Below are 11,096 nucleotides of genomic sequence, written 5' to 3' on the forward strand. Positions count from 1 at the left end.
CTAGTGAAAAATACATAGCTAATATATATGGTGATAAAGAATTATTTAACTGCCACATTAGTCATCCATTAAAGATTTCACAAACTTTCGAATAGTTAATGATCATGTTGTAACTACTTAAAATTGAGTGACTAAAATGTAATCTTTCAAATAATTCATTGATCATTTTGTAACATTTTAATATTAATCAAAGTTTGAATGAGGTTTAATTTATAGCACGGGAAGCTCCGTCGAATAAGTAATAATTTCGAAGGCTATAGGCCTGTTTCGTATAGTAATTTGTTTGTATCATAGGGAAAAAGGATGAGAGATGGTATAAGATCGCAGGGGCATGCCTACCAAGATGAATTTTATATTATATAATATCAGGATTTCAAATTCAAAGTAGAGAATATTTAAAGGAAATGAAGGCTGCCGCAGCCAGCAATATTTGGCCGCTGCTGCAATTAAATTAAGCCTAATTCATGATGCACAAACAAACAAATATCTACCATCCAAGATGAGTAAGTGAAGGGAATCTCAATTCAGATCAATCAAGATGTTCATTAACATGTACACTCCTTTTCTATAAGAAGAAAAGAAAACAACTCAGAATAAGCTATTTTATATATTTATATATATTTATATATATATCTTGGCTAATCATCAAGCCAACTCTATGATCAAAACTGTGACATATCTAAATGTTATATATTCTGAAACATATAATCTTAAATCATTGCATTATTATTGTACCTATACATGACTGGAATATGTTGCTCAGAACCCGTTGAACTTCGCCCGAGCTATGCTCACTCTGGACAAGATCTACCAACAGAAGAAAGACATTCGATATGTATTTTCTAAAGGAATCTCTTTCCAACCCACTCAATGCCCTCAATGCTGACACAAGTAATGGAGTTCTAGCTGCCAATTCTTCCTTCTTGGCTGAACTTAATGGAAGAGTCCAATGAGTCACCACTACCACCTTGTCCCCCGATTTCTGTTGCACATTATGGTTCACAGTAGTACAGTTGAGGTATATTTGCATTATTTTTTCACACACTGCTACAAGCAGTAATTCTAGGTTCATCTCCTTGGAAATGGACAGATTCTTTTTGACTAAATATTGGAGGAAGTCGAGGTAATTTTGATAAGCCTCCTTCTCAAAGTGAATCATGGGAGGTTCTGAGAGCTCCAAGATTGAGCACGCTATCTGTATTTTCTTTTGCATTGTTGTCTCGGAGTTCAGTTGCAGAGCATGTGATGAAATGGAGGAAAATATCTCAACAATGATATTTATGTTGGCAGCTGACAAGAATTGTAGGTGTGTTCTGTACATATCAGTCACGACCTGAAATGATTAAGCCAAAACAAATACGATTATGTCATAAATATAGCATTGTAATGAATTATTATTAGCATGCAAGAATATAGTGTGTAACAGAACCTCTAAAATGAGTAGCTGGACGGAAATATGACTCTTCGTCCTCGAAACCACATAAGCCACATTTTGTAGATTATCATCCTCAAGATCATCATTGGTCAATCCATGATCAGAACTAGTTTCAGTATTAGAATAGGATTGAGAATTGTGTGGCACCTTGATGTCATCCATGGTTGTCAAAAGCTTCTTAAACCCTGGCAAAGTAGACATGGCTGCTTCTTTTAATGCTAGTAATATTTCTTGCCATTCATCTTCTGAAAGTCTGCTTCCTAACTCTCCTGTCAAATGAGACAATGCTGCAACCCCAGTGCTTGCAGGACCCTGTATTGAACTTCTTAAGTATCTTGTCAGTATGCATACCACATCTGATAGCCGGGGCCTCAATACATCATAGAAACTAATAAATAAATCTACTAAACACTGTAATGCCACGGCAGAAGTTTCAGTGTCCCATGTAATTGCATCGCGATGAGGAGATTCTGCAGTTGGTGAATCCTGCTCAGTTTGTAGAGCCTTGTCTCTCTTTTCACAAACACCATCAAATATAGGGAGAACAACAGAACTAAAAACACCAAGCCAGAATGTCTGTGAGAAAAGATGACCATGATCATTCAGGATGTTGAAAAGCACTTCCAACGAACTCTTCCGAATAGCTAATCTCGAGTCAGATGTTAGTTTTGATAAACCTGAAACAACATAACAAATTCTATAACTTCAAAACCAACCGCGCTTTTCTGCAATGTCAAAAACTAGCAGTGATAGCATTCATGTTGCCTTTCAAAGAGAACAGATTGGACAAAGCAGGCTACAAATTGCTTTTGGCATTTAACTTGGTCAATAAGAGCCTAACCTAAATGGGAGTGGTTTAATGGACTAACAATGAAAATTAGATATTGTCCAATGATTTAAACACAAAAAATGCATCTTTGACATGGGACTTAAACAGAGAGAGTGACAACATGCTAGTAATAAGAGAACAGTATCCATCCATCAAACATGCCATGTGAACCATATATCAGCTTAGTTTTGATTCCTAAGAATTCGATCATACAAATAGCCTATCATGCCATCCATACTGCATAACGTCGTAACAATGTTTGAGGATTTGCAAGGAACTAAACTAGCCAGTTACCTGTTAGCAGAGGGCCCCAATAAGAACCAGGATCATCAATATCCGTGAAACTTTGTACACCTGAATCATCCTTAATTACAGTTGAAACAGATGAACCATCATCAGAGCTCTTATCAGTGCAAACAAGTCCTCCCTCGGCAAGTTTAAAGGCACAGAACCGCAGAAATGCAATAGCATTAAGGCTAACATCACTGTTAAACCTGCTATTTGTGAACTTGATGAGGCATCTAACACAATCAGTAAATGTAGCAGCCTCTGTCTCAGTTATATAAGGAAAGTATTCTCGCACTATTTTTTCCATTGTCTCAAAAGCCAGCAAGACAACATTCTTATGCTCATCAGCAGCAGCAGCTGTGAACACCTGAGAGAACAGAATTGTGTGAAAAGAATATTGGAGCTGCATGACAATAGAAATGTTAGATGAGCCACTAGCATACCGAAAAAACACTTTTCCATCCTGATTTCACGTTTCTGACGCGGCTGAGGACCATCTGAGAAATACACCGAACTATTAATTCCCTTATTTCTGTAGAGTTGCTTTTCCACATAATAATCACAAATGGTCTCAAAAATTCATTCTGGAAATTGTAATTTGCGAGCTCCTCACGTTCTAAGAATTTCATAGCAAGTTGCCGCAACGAATCCATTACAAAAATTGCTACAGATAAATTCTCAGACAATCCAACCGAAACAAAGAAATCAGAGAGAACAATCCACATGCGACTCCAAACTAATCTGATGCGGTTCATATTGTAATGCCTGCAATAGAACATTGTAGAATAAGGGAGATATATGTGCAGGAGAAATCTAGAGCAACCTTATCTGTAAGGGTAAAACACATGGTCTTAATGGAGCTAATATTATAGGAAATTTTCTAAAAGAAAAAGGTAAGAATCTTACGCAATTTCAACTAGTTTTGTGAGGCTAAAAACACGGGGATCTGTTGGAGACTGCAACTCCGATATAGAAACCTTGCAAAGGGCTTTCACAAATGCCACTATTGCTTCACTGTTTAACCTTTGACTATGTGCGAACACATGATTCAACTCAAAACTTCCAATCTGCTCCAATAAATTCAAGTTTGCGATGAAGTGATTAATCTGCTCAGGAGATACCAACCCAGAATTATTGACTCCAACAGAGGTGCTATCATAAGAACCTCCTCGGACAACTGCCATTACAGCTAGATTCTGGAGGGTTCCTTTGTTCTTCAGAGATTGAAGACCTGCAGATTTTGCCATCTTTTCATCTGTTTCAGTGTTTGACACAGATAAAAAAGATGCATCAGTTGGGGCACCTTCTCCCAACAGTTGCAAATGCTCAATTCTGGACAGGCATGTCAATATATGCTCCCAGGCCTCCTGAAGATGGTTACCATCTTCAATGGCGATAGTTATTATTGCCTGTATCAAGTAAAATGTTTCAACAAGTGAGATATAAAAAGAACATTTCACAGAAAGAAAATTATATTATACGCAGGCAACAGGCTACCAAAATTTAATGCGTTAATTCTTTTTCACCTATTTTGCCAACAAAAAGAAAAAAAGGAACTATCATCCATCCATCACAGTTTAGGCTAAATGGTTATTTTGCATGCATAGTCTCATAAGCGTGTATAACACAGCCCTCAAAAGGTTGCCTTTTTCAATCAATACCATGACTAAACCCATGGCCACAACAGTTGCCTGCTTCAACTTATTGTTTATCAATGATAAAACTAATATCAGGCATATGACCGATAAATTTACTCATGGTTAATATTAACTGTACAAAAAAGTAATGCTTCTGATTTCAAATAGCTAAAAATTATAACACATAAAGTCAAACAAAACCACAAGAGCAATAAAAAACCGAACATCATTAGGCATCCTTGAACTTGATTTCAAAACTACTAGATTATTAATGCTCCATAAACAAGTTAACACCCAGAAAAAGGAACTAAAATGCATAAAAGACTAGTCCACACAAATGAACTTTATCATATCTGTGGAGGGAGTCCATAAGGGCAAACATTCAGATTGGCTGATACAGCAATTATAACTCTTCCTGTGATGTAGCATACGAGAATACCAGGGGTAAGATTCCATTTCTTTTTTATCTTGTGCGAACAAATACTACTTACCTTTACAGCATCAACATTCTTTTGTTTCATATCTGCAGCGCAATGGAGAAAAGTGAACTTTGCCACAGATGTGACAAAAGCATCTCTCTGTGTCTGCATGCCCAATACTGCAGTTACATGCACAGCGTGTCGAAAGCCCAGTAAGCAATGAGTGGTAGCAAGTCTATCATCACTTTGGTCAAGAGTGACACTAAATGCAGCCAGCATGGGTCCCCAGCAGACCTCCACCATAAACCTCAAGATTGATACATCTGAAACAACATGATAAACAGACCTGCAAGAGAGAATGAAAAAAGGCTCTATTAACAAATATTATGTGGTAGGCCCTCTGGGATATTAGGATGATAAAAGAACAAAGATCTATTTAAAACAGAAGCAATCTGGCAAGAACATATACAGAGAAGCGTACAAGAACTTATTTCTCTTTGTTTAATTATGCAAGTTCACTTTGAAGTATTTATGTTAGCATCAACTCAGATCAAAAGACTTACTTTCCTAACATATACAAAAATATGTCAAAGAAATTATCTGGCACTCAGTAATGGTATGAGGAAAATTATGATTCAAGACAACCAATATATAACCCAAACAAGAGCAATACTTCTACAATTCCTTGCCCAACCAATCATCTTTGACAGAGCAAAACATTTTAGATTAAAAAACTTACTCTGATTTTCCAGACTTTGCCTTAAACTGCTCTTGAATATGTCTTATAAGGAGACCATTTGCACCCAATGGCTTATCTTCGGTTTGCTTCCAACTAACCAGATTCAGTATACCATCCAAACCCAACAACTTATTTAAGCTGTTTTCTTGCTTGCTTTGAGGAACAGAAGAATCAGCATTCATCTTAATTTCATTTTTCACAATCTGATCATAAAGAGCACCAAGATACTCCTCAGGTAAATCCTTGCCATCATTTATTCCTCGGTTGTTTCGGATGAAATCAGACTTAGTCATCTGAATGTGGAAGCAACATATAACAATTGTGAGATTATCTATGTACAACTAAAACCCTAATCACAATTGTACAAGGAAAATTTTCCATTATTGACAGGAAAATTAAAAGCACCCGAAAGGCTTACAAGCCCCAGAATAGATCAGAAAGGTCCCTCAAAAGACAAGTACATATTAAGAAAGCATGCAAAGCAAAAGTTCATAACTTAGCGATGTGCTGAAGAAACAAAATAGGTTTGACAAACAAACCTTATCTTTGACCATGTTATTATGAGCATCAGTGTTGAGCATTATGACAGAGTATGCCAGTACATAGGCAGTATCTGCACTAGTAAATGAGTTCGGATTGCATTTACAATAGCGCTCAGCAAACTTCTCCATGATGCGGTCAATTTTCTGTGCCTCGCCTGGCAACCTAAAGCCACGTAGGAAGAACCTAATTGCTTCACCAAAATCCATAGATTTGAAATTGAAAGAATCTACATAAGCATGCATGACTTTCAAAGCAAATTCTCCCCTTTCACCCAAATAATTGCCGATCATGGTTTCATTCAGCCCAGTAGTGTTTTTCTTTAGAAAAGATGCCACTTCCTCTGGAGTGTTGCCAACCTTCCTGGTGTTTATAAGAAACTCGATGCCTTTGGATGGCTTCCTGTTAAACAATGAGACGCCTTTCTGCATATAACCCGGTAAAATAATCACTAAAACTAAGCTTGTGAAGAAGGAGAAAACTAGACATTTAATTTATCTGCCTAAAAATACATAAAAGAATAGAAATCAATAAAAAAATATGACAAATTATCATGACTTATCAAGGCAGCCCTCTCTGTGACAATTTGGGTACCAAACAAGTTTCTGCTATTTGAAGAAACTTAAAGCAATAACTAACCAGGAGTTCAATCTTGTAAGCTCGGCGTTGCTCAACTGTAGCAGCATCTGATAATTCAGAATTCATTTCTGGATGCAACTCACAATCAGCAAGAGTTCCATCTTCAGCAGTTGAGGTTGAATGGCTCTCAGCTAAAGTGTCATTCTCAAAGCTCTTAGGTGAGTCAGAATGACCTATCTTCAGCTGTCCATCCATCCAAGCTCCCATTGACTTAATGATGCCAACTAAACACTTCACTGATTCATGCCGAAAAGTAACATCCTGGACTGCAGACAAAGTTGTGGTTGAACCAGATGGAGGCCCTAAAGCAGTTTTCAGAAGGCCATTGACAATCCTGCAAATATCTGATGGAATTATAAGAGTTTTAATACATTTTACTAAAGCACATTGCATTAAGAAATGAAAGATAATGAGAAATTAAAAAAATATATAAACTAGGAAGGAAGCTAAAGAAATCTCTGAGAACATCACACATGACTGGTGCTCAAGTTAATTCCTGTGTTCTTTTTGGTCAATAACTAATTACTACATTGACCTGCTTTTTGCAATTTTTTGCAAAAGGTTTCAAATTATATACAATTTAACAAATGATTTGATTATTAGACTATTAATACATTTAACTAAAGTTTCATATAATAAATAAAAGAGAATGAGAAATAAAACTAATGTGAAACGAAGCTAAAGGAAGTTCTGAGAACAGTAACCAATAACAGGTGCTTGAGTTAATTTTTATGTTGACCAGCCCTTCTTTCACAAAATTTGAGAAGCACGTACCAAATTCATACAGGATTTCACATATGATTAGATGGACACTTCTATATAAAACTTGACATAGTAATCAAACTAGAGGACATTGTTATGAGTGCTGATCCAATACTTTGTGCAAAGAAATATTAATAAAAAAATACCTTTCAAATATGTTTGGAGAAAATTCACATGATAGACAAACTTGTGGACATAGAACCAGCATTCATGCCAAACACATTGTACAAAAATTAATGAGGAAAAAAAAATACCTTTCAAATATGTTTGTTGAATCGACATCGCAGTCATAGTTCACAAATATATCAATGATAATCTGTGGATCCCCAACAATCTTTTCCAGCAAGTTAAGGACGGTCATTTTCTGTACAAAACTAGGCTGGAGAATATTCTCTAGAACTCGGAGGATTAGCATGGGAAAGAAAATTCCAATTTCAGATTTCAACCCTGATCTATACTTTGTGATCAAACTCATAAAAATAGAACACAGGAGCTGGAAAATTGACATCACTGACAAAGCACTGTTTTTTAACAATGATAAGCAGAGATACTGCTTAATTGCATTAAGAAACCTGCATGACATATCACAGCATATAAAACTAGAATAAATTTAACAGAAGACCATAAAAAGGGGGGGGAAGCAAGTGAATTATTTATCCAAATTAGTACATAACATCAAAAAAATTGCAAGATAAAGAATAAATAGCACACTCACACATTCATAAAGAACTGATTTTCTTTTAGTGAGATTTTTGTTTTGTGTGTGTTTGTACTATACATAAGCATAAAAGAACTAGCTAAACAGGCATTCTTCAGATTCATGAAAATAGCGGTACCCAGTATGCATAAGCACTCGATAAGAAAGAGTTTATTTGGTGTCATGTGGCACAGAATCAGCAGCGTACTTGGAAACATTGTGTGACATTCATTCAGGTTTTAAGTTTCCCTTATGTTTGGAGGATCAGGACCCCAAGTGATTTCCCACATTGAGGCCTTGTACATGTGACCTGGTAGAGTTTGCGAATAAGAAGCCTAAATACCTTCTTATTTGCTCAATTATATGGTATCTGCATCTAGATAAGATTAGCAAACACACCATTTTTAAGTTCTTAACACAAAAATCAAAGTACTAGTATGCCAACAACTATCTGAAAAAATTGGATAACTATCAAAGATAAAGCCCAAACTAAATGCAAACAACCATAACAACTAAATAAACCAAATAATAAGTCCATATTTCAAAGAAATAAAATATCAAAATCCTACGTGAACATAGTATGGTGACTTGCCTCTCATTTGTGTGCCAAATTGAACCCCCATTATTCATAATCACCTTGAGGAGTTCCAAAGACACTGTTTTCCCTCTCAAAAGGATCTCATCGTCAGGATTCTCCTGTGACGAAAATTTCATAGATAACTTGCACAAATATTTAAAAACAAGAAATCCGTCCTCCCTAATTTTACTAGTAACACCATCAGAACTCGATTCGACCCCTTCCTTCGTCTCTTCCTCCTCAACTCCATCCTTCTCTTCCCCATTCGACACCTTAGACTCACCATTTCGCAACTCCGGACCAGTAATCGGCTGCGAAAACTTCAAATCTGGAACCCCTTCACTAGCATTCACAACCTCGCTAACAAATTTCTGACAATAATAAATTGAACTCCCTTCATTTAAATTCTTATCAGTAAACTCTAAAAGCTCACTCACCGGCACTGTTTTGGTAGAAACGTCCATGGAATCTTCTTCTGCTCGGGTAAATACAATAAGCACAATCTGAGCTAGAACGGACTTAGCACAGACCTGATTGGTTCCATTTAAAGCACTTAAATATACATTGTAACAAGTTCTAATGACGTGAAGCAAGCAATCACCACGGATCAAAACGCAGGGGCATCGAACGGCGGAGAGTAAAACACGTAGCACAGCAAGCTCTATCGATTCGTCGCCAATGCCACCAACTTTGCACACACTTTGGACAATTTTATAGAGGATGGAATTGGGGATGTTGCTCTCAATCTCACCGCGAACGAGGCCAAGGGAGAATAACTTGAAGAGGGATTCGAGGGCGGGATCAGCGAGTTTGGCGTAATTGGAGTCAAGAGCAAGGAGGATGGGATTGAGGACAAAGTCGGCGTCGGAAGAGGAAAGGCCGAGTAGAGGAGAAGAGGGATCGGATAAGGCGGAGTCGGAAAGGGTGTCGAGCTTGTCGAGGGCGGATTTGCAGGAGGAAACGATGTGAGAGTGTTTCCGCCAAGCGGCGTTTTTGACGATCTTGTCGAGGGATGGGCCGAGGACGCGGCCGCACCGGGAAGGACCGCCGAGCGTCTGGGGAGCTGACATCAGTCGCAATTGGGTTTCAGTTGCAGATCTGATGGGAATGGTGGTTGAAATGCAAAAGTCATTAGAAATCGAAATGCGTGAGATAGAAGCAATGGGATGAAAGCCCTTCTAATCTAATCTTTGAATTTTGAACAACGACTAATTCTTGGGGGAGGGTAGAATGGAAGAAAGGCTAATTTGATTTGTCCAAGGCTGAGCAGCCAAGCCGACAGGCGCCTATTTAACCCGTCTTTATACCCTATTACTTACCCCCACTCCCACATGTGACGATCGGATTCGGTTCGAAATGTTAGGACCCGGTTTTTCTATTTATTTTATACTAATATTTGAATTTAAACATGTTATTAATCATTTATTTGCCTTTTTTATTTCATCCCTTGTATTTATCTCTAATTTTGTAGGCTTTATAATTATCATTTACCCTCGATACTTGTACGTGAACAAGAATACAAAGACAAGCCACCTCTTTATTCTTCTTTGTTCTTTTCTAGATTTTTTTTATAATATGTTACCAAAAGAATCATTCTATGTAGTATCTATATTTGAGGTTTGTTTTTGTTGTCCCTATTATGGAGTAGTTCTTCCTTATTTATAAGACATGGTTCTCTTGATGTGACGCGTTAGGGAGCTAGTTAGGTGTCATGCATATAACTCGGGATGACACGTACCCCTTTAGGTTCGACACGTATCCTAGACTTGTCTTTCTAATAGGATTCGCACCTAGGTGTCATCATATGTGCGCGTGTGTCCCTTCAGGCGTGTTCGCATATCTTCCTCGCGAGGGACTTGGTGTAATGCCTCGCAAGATTGCAAGGTGTTCTACCTCGCAAGGAGCTGATGTTCCACCTCGCAAGGCTATGAAGCGTTCCATCTTGCGAGGTGTTGATATTCCACCTCGCAAGGTTGCGGGGGGTTCCATGCCAATGTCCACCTCGCAAGATTGTGAGGGTACCACCAGTTATGGGCCAAATTTTGGTTCACAAGATCGAGTTAGATTTCGGGTTATGAGGTATTCTATAACAACTTGCCTCCCACTTTGTCGAAGAAGAATTATAAAGTGACTCTTTTGAGATACAATCGCATGCGTCATCCGTGTAATTGAAAGCTTAGTTGTACTCAACTTTGAATTAAAAATGAAGTATAAAATTTAATTATGACTTTATGCAAGCTTAAATGATTGACGTGTTTGCTTTCTATTATACTTTTTGTTTTGCTTATAATTCGCGAACTATGACCAGCTTCAAGTTCGTGAAGTACATAGTATCATATAAATGTATAACATGAAACTTAACTTCTCAAATATATAAACTTTTCTAGTGTTAGGCTATTCATATGAATGGAGTGATAGAGTGTTTCGTAGCATCTCAAAGTAGGTGATATTTGTGTATTTTATAATCTGCAAGGGATCGTAGTTTATTTTTTATGAGCAATCTAACAATTTGTCTAATGATTTGACAAAATTGC

General features: G+C 37.3%; 1 protein-coding gene across 2 annotated transcripts; it reads right to left on the minus strand.

Moving 5' to 3' along the window:
- Positions 1-500: 500 nt before the first annotated feature.
- Positions 501-9,840, minus strand: LOC107942377 (brefeldin A-inhibited guanine nucleotide-exchange protein 1). Of its 2 annotated transcripts, XM_016876030.2 has the most exons (11): positions 8,578-9,840; positions 7,543-7,860; positions 6,527-6,860; positions 5,887-6,312; positions 5,348-5,640; positions 4,681-4,954; positions 3,459-3,961; positions 2,996-3,317; positions 2,559-2,919; positions 1,430-2,112; positions 501-1,333 (listed from the first exon to the last, which is right to left on the minus strand). In XM_016876030.2, exons 1-11 carry the CDS (start codon positions 9,630-9,632, stop codon positions 716-718), a joined length of 5,187 nt encoding a protein of 1,728 aa, XP_016731519.1. In that variant the 5' UTR covers positions 9,633-9,840; the 3' UTR covers positions 501-715. The 2 variants fall into 2 exon arrangements, with proteins under 2 accessions (XP_016731519.1, XP_040964076.1); XM_041108142.1 differs by lacking the exon at positions 8,578-9,840 and having other exon boundaries at positions 6,527-6,870.
- Between the last annotated feature and the right edge of the window lie 1,256 nt (positions 9,841-11,096).

This window comes from Gossypium hirsutum, chromosome D12 (assembly GCF_007990345.1).
Source record: "Gossypium hirsutum isolate 1008001.06 chromosome D12, Gossypium_hirsutum_v2.1, whole genome shotgun sequence".
Lineage (NCBI taxonomy): Eukaryota > Viridiplantae > Streptophyta > Magnoliopsida > Malvales > Malvaceae > Gossypium > Gossypium hirsutum.

Bases quoted from the DNA above. Each gene is read 5' to 3' on its own strand.
- LOC107942377 (XM_016876030.2), bottom strand. From the start codon at position 9,632: ATGTCAGCTCCCCAGACGCTCGGCGGTCCTTCCCGGTGCGGCCGCGTC. The intron at 7,861-8,577 runs GCAAGTCACCAT...TATGTCATGCAG, and splicing joins ATTTGGCACACAAATGAGAG to GTTTCTTAATGCAATTAAGC. The intron at 4,955-5,347 runs GTAAGTTTTTTA...TCTCTCTTGCAG, and splicing joins GCAAAGTCTGGAAAATCAGA to GTCTGTTTATCATGTTGTTT.